We start from the raw sequence: 19,000 nt of genomic DNA on the forward strand, positions 1-19,000 counted from the left end.
AACCTTACAATATGAAACTTTATTAAGTGCCAAACACAACAAACAGCGCGCGCGCACACACACACACACACACACGCACACACATGCCGTATACACAGCACACACATGCCATATACACAGCACACACATGCCGTATACACAGCACACACATGCCGTATACACAGCACACACATGCCGTATACACAGCACACACATGCCGTATACACAGCACACACACGCCGTATACACAGCACACACACGCCGTATACACAGCACACACACGCCGTATACACAGCGCGCACACGCCGTATACACAGCGCACACACGCCGTATACACAGCGCGCACACGCCGTATACACAGCGCGCACACGCCGTATACACAGCACACACACGCCGTATACACAGCGCGCACACACAGCACACATGCCGCACACACGCCGTATACACAGCACATACACAGCACACACGCCGTATACACAGCACATACACAGCACACACGCCGTATACACAGCACATACACAGCACACACGCCGTATACACAGCACATACACAGCACACACGCCGTATACACAGCACATACACAGCACACACGCCGTATACACAGCACATACACAGCACACACGCCGTATACACAGCACATACACAGCACACACGCCGTATACACAGCACACACGCCGTATACACAGCACACACGCCGTATACACAGCACACACGCCGTATACACAGCACACACGCCGTATACACAGCACACACGCCGTATACACAGCACACACGCCGTATACACAGCACACACGCCGTATACACAGCACACACGCCGTATACACAGCACACACGCCGTATACACAGCACACACGCCGTATACACAGCACATGCACAAGCCGTATACACAGCACACGCACATGTATACACAACAGACGCTGGACACTGAAGTCACAAATACATTTGATATATGGTGGTATATATTAGATATAAACACACTTAGCGCAGATATAAGTACCTGCTGCTTAGGTTTCCTGTAAGATCAGGTGCAGCACAAGTGATGGATGCAGCAGCTCAGCTCAAGGGCTGGCTTCATTCTCGTCTTCTCTCCAAGAAAAGACCTCCTAGACCTGAGCAGCAGCCGAGCACAGAACGGGAGGGTGAGAGGCAGCACGCACAGCACTATGCAGCCTTCTATGTCCCGTACAGGCCCCTCCCCCATCACTCTGATTCTAGCTGCAATCTCACAGGGAGCATGTAAGAGCAAGAGGGAGGAAGTCCCACCCCCAGTGCTGTCTGCCGGCAATAGACAAGATGAGCAGCTGCCCGAGCACCACAGCCACCGGCAATCTGCTCCAGTGCCCCGGGGGCCACAGAAAAGGTCATCGCGGGCCGCATACGGCCCGCGGGCCGGAGGTTCCCCACCCCTGCCTTACATCTTGCAGCCAAAATCTGGCAGCGGGATGTATATGCATGCCGCCATTATTCTGACTTACCCCGTGACATGATCACGTGACTTTCAGGGGGTGCCATTGTAGCACAGGGTCATGTGATGACGCCTGTAGCTAACATGAGTCACTTCCTCTCAATGATGGAATACAGCCGGCATTGAAAGTAAAGCAGCATATCTGCAGATCTTAGCTCTGTAGCTGTGGTCTGGAGATACGGCAGAGCGATCGCATTGTTGATCCATATAGCCCCCTAGGGGGACTAGTAAAATAAAAAAAAAAATAAAAAGTTTTAACAAATTAAAAAAAAATAAAAAAAACCTAAAAGTTCAAATCACCCCCCTTTTACCCCATTGAAAATGAAAGGGTTAAAAAAATAAAAAAAGATACACATTTGGTATCGCTGCATGCAGAAATGCCCGATCTATCAAAATATAAAATCAATTAATCTGATCAGTAAATGGCGTAGCGGCAAAAAAATTCCAAACGCCAAAATTACGTTTTTTGGTCACCGCAAGTTTTGCGCAAAACGTAATAACATGCGATCAAAACGTAGCATCTGCGCAAAATTAGTGCCATTAGAAACGTCAGCTCAAGACGCAAAAAATAAGTTATCACTGAGCCATGGATCCCTAAAAATGAGAACACTACAGGTTTTGGAAACTGGCGCAAAACGTGCGCCACCTTTATTGGACAAACTTCTGATTTATTTTTTTTTAACCCCTTAGATACAAGTAAACCTATACATGTTTGGTGTCTATAAACTCGCACCGACCTGAGACATCAGTTATACCATGCAGTGAACACGGTGAATAAAGTATCCCAAAAACTATTGTGCGATCACGCTTTTTTTGCAATTTTTACGCACTTGCAATTTTTTACCGTTTTACAGTACACTATATGGTAAAACTTATGGTTCCATTTAAAACTACAACTTGTCCCGCAAAAAAACCAAGCCCTGATATGGCAAGATTGACAGAAAATAAAAAAGTTACGGCTCTCGAAAGAGAGGGATAAAAAAACCCTGGAAAAACGCAAAATGCCCGGGGGCTGAAGGGGTTAAAGAAAAACCCAAAATAATGCACATTTGCACAACGACGGCAAAACGTCTTGTGCGCGTGTTCTGTCTTTTTTGCCATTTCCTTTAATTGCTCCGGCATTGACAGCTGTGAAGGGGCTAAAGGAAGTGACCGGTCTGTTCTTCTGGCGGATGACACTTGGAAACCACCACTATGTCATATATGGATTTAAAGAAATATGTCTCTGTAAAAAACGTCTAGAATGACGTCGGAAAATAAGTCTTAAGTAAAACGCCGCCGGCATTTTTCTGAAACATCTTCTGCTAAATAAAACAATACAGTGCAGGTACGCAATATAAGAAAAACATGCCCTAAATGTTTTTGAAAATGGGATTTTTAAGCAAGACCTGACAGTCTACTTGTAAAGGTGTTTGATTGTATGGAGCATGTAGGTCTTATCGGGGGCGGACATACCAATGGGGCAGCTGCACAGGGGCCCCGAAGGAAAGGGGGGCCCAAATCACTGCCGAAGATACTGGGTTCATCATCATCAGCTGTAAGAACACTAAGAGAAGAGGCAGTGGGCCCAATGTGGCGTCAGAGGGGCCCGCTCTGCTTCTCCGCAGATGACGCGGTCACAGGGCCCTGCATCTCCTATTACGGTTTGTACTGTCGCTTACTGGATTTTTGTAGGTAACAAGTTAGAGATAGGCGATGCAGGGAGAGAATGGCTGACCCTGAGCAATACACAGCGTGCCGGTCTTTCTGTTCCTTCTGCAAGTACAGCAGTGCATTAGGGGCTGCTCTGCACTGCCTGGACCCCAATCATTCATCCATGCTGCTGGTGAGGCAGTGACTAGTAGATATCATTGTATCCAGCAGGTGGCAGCATCACATATGGATACTGCTAGACTTGAGAAGTCTGCAGCTGTGGGCAGTATGGGGGTGCAGGAAGGTGTCCCAGCTCCGGAGTATGAAAGCTCCCCCACCGCCATATTGGCACTATACATTCTTCACACCTGCCCTTAATCTCCTCTCTCCCCCTCTCAAATAATCACCAGAAGCAAGCAGGACGGACATGACTTCTTACTGTCTGCGGACCCGGTGACGGGGAGCAGCTCCGCTCTGTCCTGCTCTCGGCTGTGTCATCTACGTCTTGCTGACCATAAACGTCTGCAATGGTCTTAGCTGCTGTAGTGGGCTGGGGCACGGGTGTGAGGGCTCCACAGCTTCTGGAGACTCACGTCAGGGTAGGTATATAAATGTTTTGTATTCAGTGTATATTAGTATGAAAGAACAAAAGGAAAAAAAAGTTGTGGACTTAACAAAAAAATGCTATATAAAACATGTACTCTTATTAAATGCAATTAAAAAAGGTTGGCCATACAAAAACATAAAGCATATGTGACAACAGCAAAAAAAATGAATGGCAGGACATAGTGTATTGTGAAAAGCCAGTCATGTTACTTACAACATTGTAGTATAGATATAAAGGAGTCCATAGGGATTATGGTTAAGGCTATCATGCCTGTATAAACATAAAACACATGGTTCCAAAAACAAACATATTAAGGGCTCATGCGCATGTTGCTTTTTTTATTTTTCTTTTGCGTTTCCGCAGCGTTTTAAGCTGCAGTGTCAGATTGTCAAAATGCATGCGTTGTGCTTCCCCAGCAAAGTCTATGAGAATCATGGCTAATCCATGCGCACAATGCTTTTTTTGAATGCAACGTTTTGAAAGTCAAAAATTTAACAAAATTTCTGCATTTAAAAAAGCAGCATGTCAATTCTTTAGAGCGTTTTGGCAGCGTTCTACACCCATTGAAATCAATTAGTTGTTGAAAAATGCTACCAAAATGCTATTTTGTTGTGATCCGCATGTTTATTTGACATAACAAAAGCAGGTCTGTCTGTCTGTCTGTCTCCCTCTCAACCCCTGTCTTATATTCACCGATCACCAGCGTGGCGCTGCACGGCTGTCACACTGGTCTTACGGCTTCTCCTCTTTAGAAAATGCCAGCCGCTCATTATTCCATCTCGTATTCCCTGCTTTCCCCGGCCACCAGCGCCTATGATTGGTTGCAGTCATACATGCCCCCACACTGAGTGACAGCTGTCTCACTGCAACCAATCACAGCCGCCGGTGGGTGTGTCTATATCGTGCAGTCCCGGTACTCTACCTGGCTCATCCCGAATTGCCCTGGTGCGGTGGCAATCGGGGTAATGAGTTATTGGCAGCAGCCCATAGCTGCCATTAAGTCCTAGGTTATTCATGGTAGGCGTCTCCCCGAGATACCTTCCATGATTAACCTGTAAGTTAAAGAAAATAAACACACACGTCCAGAAAATCCTTTACTTGGAATAAAAGACAAAAAAAACCCCTCTTTTACCACTTTATTAATCCTCAAATACCCCTCCAGGTCCGACGTAATCCACATGAGGTCCCACGACTGTCAGCTCTGCAACATGAAGCTGACAGCGAGCGGCCACAGACCACGACTGCTCTGTCAGCTCCACGCAGCAACTGAAGTGAGCTGCGCAATCAGCGGTGACATCACTCAGGTGACCCGTGGCCAGCTGGAGTCCTCCACCTGAGAGCTGTGGCCGCGGGTCACCTGAGTGACAGCACTGCTGATCACGCAGTTCACTTCAGTCACTCAGGGGATTTGCGGTCACAGGTGAGTTCTTCATGTGTGACCGCAAATCAGGCTGCGACACAGAGAGAGACGCACGATGTCAGTGAACTCGGGTGAAGCTCTGACGTCACTGCTGCGGACTCCTATGTCCTGGCACTGACCTCGGAGGTTCATCTGAGTTCATGACAGCACACAGAGACAGAGCCATGGGATGACAATGAAGTAATCCGAGTTCATTCTCATCGCCCGGCTCTGTCTGTGTCTGCTGTCAATGGGCATGTAGCTGACCTGAATTGCCGGGGGAACGCACTGACAAAAATGCATCCAAAGCGCATGTAAAATGCATCTAAAATACGTACAATTTTGGATGCATTCTTTTTGTCAAAACGCAGTGTCAAGTCTGCCAGAGGGTGCATTTATTTCTGCACTGGTCAGGATGCAGTGTGCGCACGAGCCCTTAAATAGATCAGCTCCCTGTAGTGCTTGTAAATATGGGAAAGGGGATCCCCCTTGCTAAAGTGAGCACTGAGAAGTGAAACGCCCTTATCAGCCCTCCTGCAGGTATAGCTAATTGAGCTTTGTTGGTCTTCTGTATTTCTTCAGCGCTCTATTGGGAGACCCAGACGATTGGGGTATAGCTACTGCCCTCTGGAGGCCACACAAAGCACTACATTAAAAGTGCAAGGCCCCTCCCCCTCTGGCTATACCCCCCCGTGGTATCACGGGTTCTCCAGTTTTAGCTTTGTGTGCGAAGGAGGTCAGACATTCCATGCATAGCTCCACAGATTTTAGTCAGCAGTAGCTGCTGACTATGTCGGATGGAAGAAAAGAGGACACATATAGTGTTCCCAGCATGCTCCCTTCTCACCCCTGGATGGTGTTGTAAGGTTGAGGTACCTATTGCTGGTACAGGGCTGGAGCCTGACATGCTGTTTTCCTTCCACATCCCCTTGTAGGGCGCTGTGGAAGTGGGATCCTGCCGGCCTCTCAGCTCTGATGCCGGGCTCCATCCACAGACCCATTAGAACCTGATGGATTCGGAGCAGGAGTACGATCAGGGACAGGGCCCTGCATCTTACAGGTACTCTGTGTCCCCGGCAGGCACAGACACACTCCGGGCTGGCTGGGTGTTATAGTGCGCCGGGGACCGCAACGTGGAGTTGGTGTCCCTACAGATTACTGGGGGATTGTTTGTGTTTGGGAACGCAGCGCCGACCCCCTCTGGACCGGGCGGCGCTGCTGTGACTTGTGGTGCGCCGGGGATCCGCCGTCCGCGCTTTTACGGCGGCGGCGGTTATAACTTTAGTCCCCGGCTTTTTGGGCCTAGGACGCCGGCAGCTCCGTTTCGTTCCCGCCCCCACCCTGTCATTCAGGGTAGGGGAGAGACGCTGTTCGCAAGCAGCGACGAGGGCTGGAGCCTGATTTACATGCTCCAGCCCTCTCACTTGGCACAGAGGGAAGCAGGCTTCCCGCTCTTGGCCAGGAACGCCCAGGGCCCGCCCCCCTTCCTCTCTCGAGACGCCGGCAGCCATTACATGCATGCCTGGCTGGAGGAAGGACGCAGGGCTCTGGGAGACCTGGACTAGGGGCTATCTGGCGACCACACACCCGCTTTTTAAGCGGGCGGTAAGCGATTTTTCTGTGCTGGTCCCTCTAGTGCCTCACTGTGTATCAGTGTACTGGATACAGTTATATAGATATTGTATTTCTTGCACTGTGAGGTGCGCTTCTGGCTGCATATCCCAGATCGCTCTGTGGAAGCAGCAACATGTCATCCTCAAAACGCAAGGCGGCCAAGGCAAAAAGGGCTGTGTATACTGCGTGTGCTGCATGTGGGGCTAATCTACCAGCAGGCTCTGATGACCCCCATTGTGTGCAATGCTCCGACCCGGTGCTGCTTCGCCAGCCGGAGTCAGGAGAGGTAGTGACCCAGGCTGAGACGCTTGTAAGTTCTGCCCCGGTGACAGGGACAGACTTTGCAGTTTTTGCAGATAATATGTCTGTATCTATGGCAAAAATCCTTGAGACCTTGCAATCTATGCATGGGGCTCAGTCTCTGGGCACGGCGAGGCCTCTGTCCTCAGGTCCCCCTCACTTGGAATGTATCCAGCCCACAGGGGGGTCCCCGGCTTCACAGGCCGAGGATTATGACTCAGATGATGGCCCCAGCCACCCTAAGCGGGCTCGCTGGGAAAGACCCTCGACGTCTTCACACTGCTCAGGGTCTCAGCGCAATCAGTCTCCCTGTGATGTGTCTGATGAGAGTGATCAGGAATCCACTCCTGGAACCCCTCTCAACCTGGATACCCCGGATGGGGATGCCATGGTAGACGACCTTATCTCAGCCATCAATAGGCTGTTGGATATTTCTCCCCCAGCCCCTTCAGCAGAAGAGGCGGCTGCGGAGCAGGAAAAGTTTCGTTTCCTTTATCCCAAGCGTAAATTGAGTGCTTTGTTAGATCACTCTGACTTCAGAGAATCAATCCAGAAGCACGACGCTCACCCAGAAAGGCGTTTCTCTAAACGATCTAAAGATACGCGTTTCCCTTTCCCCCCTGAGGTGGTCAAGCGCTGGACACAGTGTCCAAAGGTGGACCCCCCGATTTCCAAACTTGCAGCTAGATCCATAGTTGCAGTGGAGGATGGCGCTTCACTTAAAGATGCCAATGACAGACAGATGGACCTTTGGTTAAAATCTGTCTATGAAGCTATAGGCGCGTCGTTTGCTCCGGCATTCGCAGCCGTATGGGCACTCCAGGCTATTTCAGCTGGCTTAGCAAAAGTGGATGCTATCATGCATCCAGCAGTGCCGCAAGTGGCGCACCTTACCACGCAGATGTCGGCGTTTGCGTCTTACGCTATCAATGCGGTCCTAGAATCTACCAGTCGCACCTCAATGGCGTCCGCCAATTCGGTAGTTTTGCGCAGAGCCTTGTGGTTAAAGGACTGGAAAGCAGATGCTGGTTCCAAAAAATGTTTAACCAGTTTGCCTTTGTCTAGAGAGAGACTGTTTGGCGAGCCATTGGCTGACATCATTAAGCAGTCCAAGGGTAAAGACTCCTCTTTACCACAACCCAGAACAACCAAACCTCAGCAGAAAAAGTGGCAGCAGAGGTTTCAGTCCTTTCGAGGTTCGGGCAAGACACCATTTACCTCGTCCAAAGGGACTCAGAGGACGCAAAGAAACTCAGATTCGTGGCGGACTCACACACGCCCCAAGAAAGCAAATGGAGGTACCGCTTCCAAAGCGGCTACCTCATGACTTCCAGCCCCCCCCCTCCGCATCGCCGGTCGGGGGCAGGCTCTCCCGCTTTTCCGGCATTTGGATGTCACAGGTCAAAGACCGGTGGGTGACGGACATTTTGTCTCGCGGGTACAGAATCGAGTTCAATTCTCGTCCTCCAGCTCGGTTCTTCAGAACCTCCCCACGTCCAGACCGAGCAGATGCTCTGCTGCAGGCGGTGGATTCCCTAAAAGCGGAAGGAGTGGTTATCCCAGTCCCTCCTCAGGAACAAGGGCAAGGGTTTTACTCCAATCTCTTTGTGGTTCCAAAAAAGGACGGCTCGTTCCGTCCTGTTCTGGACCTAAAACGGCTCAACAAACATGTGCACGCCAGGAGGTTCCGGATGGAAACCCTCCGCTCTGTCATTGCCTCAATGTCCAGAGGAGACTTCCTTGCCTCAATAGACATCAAAGATGCTTATCTCCACGTGCCAATTGCTACAGAACATCAACGTTTTCTACGTTTTGTGATAGGAGACGACCATTTTCAGTTCGTAGCTCTTCCATTTGGTCTGGCGACAGCCCCACGGGTCTTCACCAAGGTCATGGCGGCGGTGGTAGCAGTCTTGCACTCTCAGGGACACTCGGTGATTCCTTACCTAGACGACTTATTGGTCAAAGCTCCCTCTCAGGAGGCATGCCAACTCAGCCTGAATGCTACGCTGGAGACTCTACAGTCTTTCGGATGGATCATCAACTTTCCAAAGTCGATCCTATCACCGACTCAGTCACTAACGTATCTTGGCATGGAGTTTCATACTCTAGCAGCGATAGTGAAGCTTCCGCTGGACAAGCAGCGGTCACTACAGACAGGGGTGCAATCTCTCCTGCAGGGCCAGTTGCATCCCTTGCGGCGCCTCATGCATTTCCTAGGGAAGATGGTGGCAGCCATGGAAGCAGTTCCCTTTGCGCAGTTTCATCTGCGCCCACTTCAATGGGACATTCTCCGCCAATGGGACGGGAAGTCAACGTCCCTGGACAGGAAAGTCTCGCTTTCCCAGACGGCCAAAGACTCTCTACAATGGTGGCTCCTTCCCACATCATTGTCTCAGGGAAGATCCTTCCTGCCCCCAGCCTGGGCAGTAGTCACGACAGATGCGAGTCTGTCAGGGTGGGGAGCAGTATTTCTCCACCACAGGGCTCAGGGGACGTGGACTCCGCAGGAGTCCACCCTTCAGATCAATGTTCTGGAGATCAGAGCAGTGTATCTTGCTCTACTGGCCTTCCAACAGTGGCTGGAAGGAAAGCAGATCCGAATCCAATCGGACAACTCCACAGCGGTGGCATACATCAACCACCAAGGAGGGACGCGCAGTCGGCAAGCCTTCCAAGAAGTCCGGCGCATTCTAATGTGGGTGGAGGACAGAGCATCCACCATATCCGCGGTTCACATCCCAGGCGTAGAAAACTGGGAAGCAGACTTCCTCAGTCGCCAGGGCATGGACGCAGGGGAATGGTCCCTTCACCCGGACGTGTTTCAGGAAATCTGTCGCCGCTGGGGAGTGCCGGACGTCGACCTAATGGCATCCCGGCACAACAACAAGGTCCCGGCATTCATGGCGAGGTCGCGCGATCAAAGAGCTCTGGCGGCAGACGCCTTGGTTCAAGATTGGTCGCAGTTTCAGCTCCCATACGTGTTTCCGCCTCTGGCGCTCTTGCCCAGAGTGCTACGCAAGTTCAGATCCGAGTGCAGCCGCGTCATACTCGTCGCTCCAGACTGGCCGAGGAGGTCGTGGTATCCGGATCTGTGGCATCTCACGATCGGTCGACCGTGGTCACTGCCAGACCGACCAGACTTACTGTCCCAAGGGCCGTTTTTCCATCAGAATTCTGCGGCCCTGAACCTGACTGTGTGGCCATTGAGTCCTGGATCCTAGCATCTGCTGGATTATCTCAGGGAGTCATTGCCACAATGAGACAAGCTAGAAAGTCGAATTCGGCTAAGATCTACCACAGAACGTGGAAGATTTTCTTGTCCTGGTGCTCTGCTCAGGGAGTGTCTCCCTGGCCATTTGCATTGCCCAAGTTTCTTTCCTTCCTGCAATCGGGGTTAGAAAAGGGCTTGTCGCTCAGCTCCCTTAAAGGGCAAGTTTCGGCACTATCCGTGTTTTTTCAGAAGCGTCTAGCACGTCTTCCTAAGGTGCGCACGTTCCTGCAGGGGGTCTGTCATATTGTGCCCCCGTACAAGCGACCGTTAGATCCATGGGATCTGAACAGGGTACTAGTTGCTCTCCAGAAGCCGCCCTTCGAGCCTCTGAAGGAAGTTTCCTTTTCTCGGCTGTCGCAGAAAGTGGCGTTTCTTGTTGCAATCACATCGCTTCGGCGAGTGTCTGAGCTGGCAGCTCTGTCATCTAAGGCTCCCTTCCTGGTGTTCCACCAGGACAAGGTTGTGCTGCGCCCCATTCCGGAGTTTCTCCCTAAGGTCGTATCCTCTTTTCATCTTAATCAGGATATTTCCTTGCCTTCTTTTTGCCCTCATCCGGTTCACCGGTATGAAAAGGCCTTACGTTTGCTAGATCTGGTGAGAGCACTCAGAATCTACATTTCCCGCACGGCGCCCATACGCCGTGCCGATGCACTTTTCGTCCTTGTCGCTGGTCCGCGCAAGGGGTTGCAGGCTTCTAAAGCCACCCTGGCTCGATGGATCAAAGAACCAATTCTAGAGGCCTACCGTTCTGCGGGGCTTCCGGTTCCTTCAGGGCTAAAAGCCCACTCCACCAGAGCCGTGGGTGCGTCCTGGGCATTACGTCACCAGGCTTCGGCTCAACAGGTGTGCCAGGCAGCTACCTGGTCCAGTCTGCACTCTTTCACCAAGCATTATCAGGTGCATACCTATGCTTCGGCGGATGCCAGCTTAGGTAGAAGAGTCCTGCAGGCGGCAGTGACACCCCCGTAGGGGAGGGCTGTTTTGCAGCTCTAACATGAGGTATTTATTTACCCACCCAGGGACAGCTTTTGGACGTCCCAATCGTCTGGGTCTCCCAATAGAGCGCTGAAGAAGAAGGGAATTTTGTTACTTACCGTAAATTCCTTTTCTTCTAGCTCTTATTGGGAGACCCAGCACCCGCCCTGTTGTCCTTCGGGATGTTTTTTTGTTGTTTGCGGGTACACATGTTGTTCATGTTGAACGGTTTTTCAGTTCTCCGATGTTATTCGGAGTTAATTTGTTTAAACCAGTTATTGGCTTCCTCCTTCTTGCTTTGGCACTAAAACTGGAGAACCCGTGATACCACGGGGGGGTATAGCCAGAGGGGGAGGGGCCTTGCACTTTTAATGTAGTGCTTTGTGTGGCCTCCAGAGGGCAGTAGCTATACCCCAATCGTCTGGGTCTCCCAATAAGAGCTAGAAGAAAAGGAATTTACGGTAAGTAACAAAATTCCCTTCTTTCTCACCACAGCAGAAAAGAGGGCAACCAGTCCAGTTAGCCCAGGCCATCACATCTAATGCACAAACAGGATGCAGACAAACCTCTCAACATGATGGACACTTCACAGGTGCAAGGTAAATTGCACACTAGTGGCGCGCATAGGGCCCTGTTCACACTTGTATGCGCATGGTGTCCAGCCAGTAACCTATTACCACGCCCTTACTATTAGATTAGGCGGGTTACCCGGACACTACTCACTGCAGCACGCAAGGGACAGGGATTCCACTGTCCACGGCCGTATTAAGAGGCCCGGCTGCACTCCTGCAAGCGTGAGGATCCGTGATGAGGATTGCGGGCTTACGTACATTGGCCAATTTACAAACTAATACCTCATATATATTTTATATGTATTTTTTGCACTTTTTTTATACGGGGTGCAGCCGGGCCTCTTAATACGGCCGTGCATAATGGAATCTCTGTCGCTTGTGTGCTGCAGTGAGTAGTGTCCGGGTAACCCGCCTAATCTAATAGTAAGGGCGTGGTAATAGGTTACTGGCTGGACACCATGCGCATAAAAGTGTGAACAGCACCCTATGCACGCCACTAGTGTGCAATTTACCTTGCACCCAGTGACGTAACTACCGCGGTCGCAGCTGTCGCAACCGGGCCTGGAAGGCCAGGGGCCCGGCGGCCGCCAGGCAAATCAGCAGCCAGCTCCTGTCAGTGTGAGAGGAGCCGCGCTGATCTGTCACAGACCACGCGGCCGCTATTTGACCCACTGGCCCGCCGACACCAGGGCCCCCTACCTGGTGTCAGCGGCTGCGGCGTCTCCCCCGTCACCGCGCACAGTAATGATGATGCATCACCATTCTCCCCCTGTGCGGTGACGTCACTACTCCCTGCTGAGTGCACAGAGTGCGGGACGGGAGGACGCCGATCGCAGCATCGGGAGGACAGCAGCAGTGGAAGGAAGCGAGAAGGTGAGTACTTGTTGTGTTTTTTGTGGTTTTTTTTTTTTTTTTTTTTTAATATAAGTGAGTAAACGGTGGCCAGAGGCTTGGGAAGGCAGTTCTGGGGAAGCTGCATTATTATACATGGAGGCCTGGAGAGGCTGCTTTATACATGGAGGCCTGGAGAGGCTGCTTTATACATGGAGGCCTGGAGAGGCTGCTTTATACATGGAGGCCTGGAGAGGCTGCTTTATACATGGAGGCCTGGAGAGGCTTCTTTATACATGGAGGCCTGGAGAGGCTGCTTTATACATGGAGGCCTGGAGAGGCTTCTTTATACATAGAGGCCTGGAGAGGCTGCTTTATATATGGAGGTCTGGGGAGGCTGCATTATATATGAAGGTTTGGGGAGGCTGCATTATTATACATGGAGGTTGGAGAGGCTGCTTTATACATGGAGGTCTGGGGAAGCTGCATTATTATACATGGAGGCCTGGAGGTACTGCATTATACATGGAGGCCTGGAGATACTGCATTATACATGGAGGCCTGAGGAGGCTGGGTGCATTGTTAAACATGGAGGCCTGGAGAGGCTGGCTGGCTGCATTATTATACATGGAGGCCTGGGGAGGCTGGCTGCATTATTATACATGGAGGCCTGGAGAGGCTGGCTGCATTATTATACATGGAGGCCTGGAGAGGCTGGCTGCATTATTATACATGGAGGCCTGGAGAGGCTGGCTGCATTATTATACATGGAGGCCTGGAGAGGCTGGCTGCATTATTATATATGGAGGTCTGGGGCTGCATAATACAAAATGAAGGACACCTTATACATGGAATATAGGGGTGCATTATGCATGGAGGAGTATGGGGCTGCATAATACAATATGAAGTTGTATGGGGTTGCATTATAATACATATAGGACTATGGGGGCTACATTATAATATATGGAGGACTATGGAGGCTACCTTATACATGGACTATGGGGTGCATTATAAAACATGGAGGACTGTGGTGCAGTATAATACATGGAGAACTATGGGGAGAATTATAATACATGGAGGTCTATGAGAAATTCATGATAATAATTGAAGGGCTACTTTATACATGGAGGATTATGGGCTGCATTATAATATATGGAGGACTATGTGGTGCAGTATTATATATTGAGTACTATGGGGTGAATTATAATGCATGGAGAACTATGGGAAATGCATTATAATATATAAAGGGTTATGTGGGACCCTTTATACTATATGGAAGGCTATGTGGGTGCCATTATTGTACAAGGGGGGGCAAAGATACAAGCAGGGGATGGGAACGTTTTGTGCTGAGGGAAAAAGGCTCTTTCCCTCAGCACCCAGCTTTCCCATGCTCTGCTATACATCTTCTCTCAGCACCCAGCTTTCCCATGCTCTGCTATACATCTTCTCTCAGCACCCAGCTTTCCCATGCTCTGCTATACATCTTCTCTCAGCACCCAGCTTTCCCATGCTCTGCTATACATCTTCTCTCAGCACCCAGCTTTCCCATGCTCTGCTATAAATCATTTCTCAGCACCCAGCTTTCCCATGCTCTGCTATACATCTTCTCTCAGCACCCAGCTTTCCCATGCTCTGCTATACATCTTCTCTCAGCACCCAGCTTTCCCATGCTCTGCTATACATCTTCTCTCAGCACCCAGCTTTCCCATGCTCTGCTATACATCATTTCTCAGCACCCAGCTTTCCCATGCTCTGCTATACATCTTCTCTCAGCACCCAGCTTTCCCATGCTCTGCTATACATCTCTCAGCACCCAGCTTTCCCATGCTCTGCTATACATCTTCTCTCAGCACCCAGCTTTCCCATGCTCTGCTATACATCTTCTCTCAGCACCCAGCTTTCCCATGCTCTGCTATACATCATTTCTCAGCACCCAGCTTTCCCATGCTCTGATATGGGAAAGCTGGGTGCTGAGGGAAAGATGTATAGCAGAGCATGGGAAAGCTGGGTGCTGAGAGAAGATGGATATCAGAACATAGGAAAGCTGGGTGCTGTGGGTAAGAGCCAAGTGTCAGCATCATTATCCTGTACCCCGAGTGTCGGTGTCATTATCCTCATTATCCCGTACCCTAAGTGTCGGGGTACATGGAGGGGGGGCCCAGGTCTGAACTTTGCATCGGGGCCCATCAAACTCTAGTTACGCCACTGCTTGCACCTGTGAAGTGTCCATCATATGGAGGGATTTGTCTGCATCCTGTTTGTACATTGGATATGTTGGCCTGGGATAACTGGACTGGTTGCCCTCTTTTTTGCTGTGAGTATATTTTATAATACATTTTTGGGGGAGTTTTTATCTCCTCTTTTTGTTGCTATCTTCTGTATTTTCCTCTGCATCTCATTGACATATTTACAAGCCCTGCAGGGGCTGATCTATCGTAATATGTTTGGTTTTGGACCCATGTGTTTTATGTTTATACAGACATGATAGCCTTAACCATAATCCCTATGGACTCCTTTATATCTATACTACAATGTTGGAAGTAACATGACTGGCTTTTCACAATACAATGAATGTCCTGCCAGTTGTTTTTTTGCTGCTGTCACATATGCTTTATATTTTTGTCTGTCCAACCTTTTTTTAATTGTATTTAATAAAAGTACGTGTTTTATAAGTCCACAATTTTATCTCCATTTTGTTCTTTCATGGTTTTTCGTGGACATGTGCAACTCAGACCACACTGGGATTATTTATTTCCCCTCTGGCTTTCACTTTGTTACCCAATCGATGGATTTCATATTTCTAGTGTATGTAGGATATAGTGTATGTAATGGTGTCTATATAGTGCATATCATATGTAGTGTACATAACAGTATATAGAGTACATGACAGTGTGTATATGCCATTTCAAGTATGTAATATTGTGTACAGTGTATTAAATGTAAGTGTTTATGTACAGTAAACTGTACATTAAAAGGATGGACCACAGAAATTTCAATCTAAATCCCTAACTATTTAGTGCTGTAATCTAAACTGATCTTTACTATACCTGCATTAAATATTGCCTACCATTCCCTCACTACTCCGTATGCATGCACGCATATGCATGAACGTACAGTATATGCACGCACATGCACGCACATACGTGCATACACGCACATGCATGCATACACACACATGCATACACACACACATTAATGCAAAAAAGGAAAAGAGTTTTTGTAGTGCAAAGAAATACAAATTTTATTCAAGACATGAAGTGAACATCTTTAAAAGCACTTAAAACATATCCGGACCAGGTATTGGCAATGTTACATTAGAGATCCCTGGATCAATAGGCCATTACATACAAAATAAGTGCTAATCATAGTAAATGCACCATATTTACACAATATCATAAGTGGCCCATGATACCAGAGTACTAGTCAGTATACATACAGTGTGGAATTATGGGCGCAGTGCCCGCATAATGGGAAAAGCATTGTCCATAGCCAGTCACGGGGGGAAGCCTCAGGAAAACGCCCTACGTACGTTTCGATATCTTTGTTGAGGTATTCAAATCTTCATCAGGGGAAGGATTCCTAATTGCGTCCCCAATGTACCGAGTTTAAATAGGGGTGTTCCATAGTCCAGGCCAATCAGAAGTCCCGGAAGTGGTGCTCGCGCTGACACACCGGTCACCTCCCGCGAGGCATCGGCCGTCGTGTCATTATTGCGCATGTGCGGGAGCGTGGACGCATTACCATGGCTCCCGCGCAGGCGCGAGACGTAAAGACAGAGGCAGTTAGGCAAGGGCAAGCTTCAGGATCAGCGCGCCCGCACTGGGACCGCCGGGTGGCACTGGAAAGTAAATAGTAAATACATAATATTACATTGTGATGCACATGTCACACCATATTACTAGTGACGTCCCACACATGTAATAGGAGGAATTCCATTCTTTCTCATGTTATACAATTTCTCCTCATATCTTTGTTCCTCCTTATGTCACCCATTCAGCCATGATAAGAGTGTGCATCACTCTATTAGCCTGTAAATACAAAACCCGGTATTCTGGGGGTACGCAAGAATTCTAAAATGAGTAAAAGCATAAAAGATGTAGGTGAGAGAAGTGAAATGGCACCAAAAAACCCAATAGAGACCAAGAGTATTATTATTATCAGTGTGTGCACCTCCATACTATATATACACTACAGTGCGCACAGTTATGAAAATCCTCACTGCCATGCACACTGGCAGTTCAAAAGGTATCACAAAAATGGGGAATAACTGACAGATTCATTGAGACCTCGAGGGACCAAAGTATGCAAGGTCACGATCCATTTTGTCTCGCACTGCGCCAGGTGCTTTTTGAGGTTACCACCCGTGATCCCACCCTCTATGGCATCAATAGATCAGGCATTGATGCGCACACACATGCGTCCACACGCGCACCCATGCACGCGCACCAATGCACGCGCACGCACACCCATGCACGCACATGCATACACACGTGTGTAATATATAATATGCATGCATATATATTTAATTTGCTAAAAAATGTGGATACAGGAGTAAATGGTGCTGTCCTGCATCCATGGTTTTTAAGCAAAGGAAATAAAGGATTTCTCTGGATCAGTGAGTGCCATCTCAGCGCTGTCATTTTAGATCTCTGCAATGTTATCATATAATACATTTATAAATGCACAACCCCTTTTAAAGGGATCTGTCAATTCAATGTATCCCCTCAGCCAAACTGACGTGTGTGCTGGTTATATAAACGCAAGTGAATCATTACCCTTAGAAAACTAAAATGCCAATCTGCTGCAGATAAATCCACTTTAGAAGTGCTATACAAATGAGTTTAGGTGCTATGGGTGGGCCTCAGCGGCTATCCCCTCCCCCCACTAAGTGATGGATAGTACTACTAAGTCCATGTACATATTACATCTCAGTTACACAAGTGCTGTGTGTTTTATATTTTGTTGTTAAATATTAAACTTCAGTTTATTGTTTAGGCTTGATACTTGTGTTCTATACTGTAAATGTGTGTATGTGGTACGGAGTGTGGGGGGGTGGGGGGGGAGATATATTTCCCACACGGGGGCACTTTGCAGTCTTACTCCACCGCTATGTCTTATATAAAAGAACCTCAACTTATGTTTTTGTTTTTTTTCTTTTCTTTTCTAGCTCATTACGGGATGTCAAACAAGGACAGTTACTTTTATGCGGCTATTGTGGCTGTGATCACTGTACACGTGGTTTTGGCCATGTTTGTGTACGTGGCGTGGAATGAAGGTTCTCGACAATGGCGGGAAGGAAAACAAGACTGAGGACTCTGCACAGGGATTTTATGTACAATATGCATTGTCGTGCATAACGAATAGTGATAGTGATTTAACTTATAGAGTAACAGATGTTTCTGTTTTACTACATTTCGTACACTGTTCTTGTATTGCTGTATGTCAGAATGAAGCAGTCCATACATAGGTGTGATTTTTTTTTTTTAATTCTTTTTTTTTTTTTTTTTTTTTTTTTTTTTTATGAAACATAAGTGCCCTCCTGCGCCCCACATTCCCATCTCTACATAGGTCACTGCAAAATGTTGTTCACTTAATTCTCAATAAATGATCTTTTTTGTGATTTTTGAGGTGTCTTTGAGCTTTTGATCACTTTAAATTTATATATATTGATTTGACTTTGTTTCCTTTTAGGTTGTTTATCGATCTAATTAAGACCTTGACCTGGTGTTCCATAGTGAGATATATTTTTAGTGTTCATCATTTTCTTCCACTTGTGTCCCTTCATTTAGATGATCATGTATTTGTGATTTCTCTGTTCGGCTTCATTTTATACGATTTTGCCTTAACTTGTATGATCACTTGGAATCTATAAAATAATCTTAAACACATTACTAGTGATTGATGGTCAGAAACAACGGAAATATCAAACCTTTTATATTTTACTAATATTGATCTGACTGCATATAAGGCCCTTCACACATCCATGTAAGTGTGGTGTCCGTTTTCACACATACTGGGGAGACACGTTCACATGCATACTAATTAGAATCAGTGGGGATGTTTACATATTCGTTTTTTCGAAGGAACCCCATCGGCTGGAACATCAGCCACTGCCGGCTGTCACGCTGCGCTGTACTGCAGTGACCTCATGAGCTCACTGCCGCCAACTGTAGCTCTACTGTCTGTGTGACCTGTCGGCTGTGAAACTGCTTTACATCTACTAGTGATGAAAAATAGGGGGGAGTCCACGTCATTTTTTTTTTCTTTTTAATAATTCGGCTAAATAACTGTACAAGCTGTCTATCATTTTCTGTCTCTCCACATCTTTGACTTGACCACAACTTGCTTTTTA

General features: G+C 48.2%; 1 protein-coding gene across 1 annotated transcript in view; it reads left to right on the plus strand.

The window, feature by feature from the left end:
* Window positions 1-18,268, plus strand: part of VMA21 (vacuolar ATPase assembly factor VMA21) — a 32,735-nt gene extending 14,467 nt beyond the window's left edge. Inside the window, exon 3 of the mRNA XM_075322676.1 lies at window positions 17,816-18,268. Within this exon, the coding sequence (XP_075178791.1) occupies window positions 17,816-17,958 (143 nt within the window). The 3' untranslated portion in view covers window positions 17,959-18,268. The remainder of the gene's footprint in view (window positions 1-17,815) is intronic.
* The last annotated feature ends 732 nt before the right edge of the window (window positions 18,269-19,000 follow it).

Source organism: Anomaloglossus baeobatrachus, chromosome 9, assembly GCF_048569485.1.
Source record: "Anomaloglossus baeobatrachus isolate aAnoBae1 chromosome 9, aAnoBae1.hap1, whole genome shotgun sequence".
Classification (NCBI taxonomy): Eukaryota; Metazoa; Chordata; class Amphibia; order Anura; family Aromobatidae; genus Anomaloglossus; species Anomaloglossus baeobatrachus.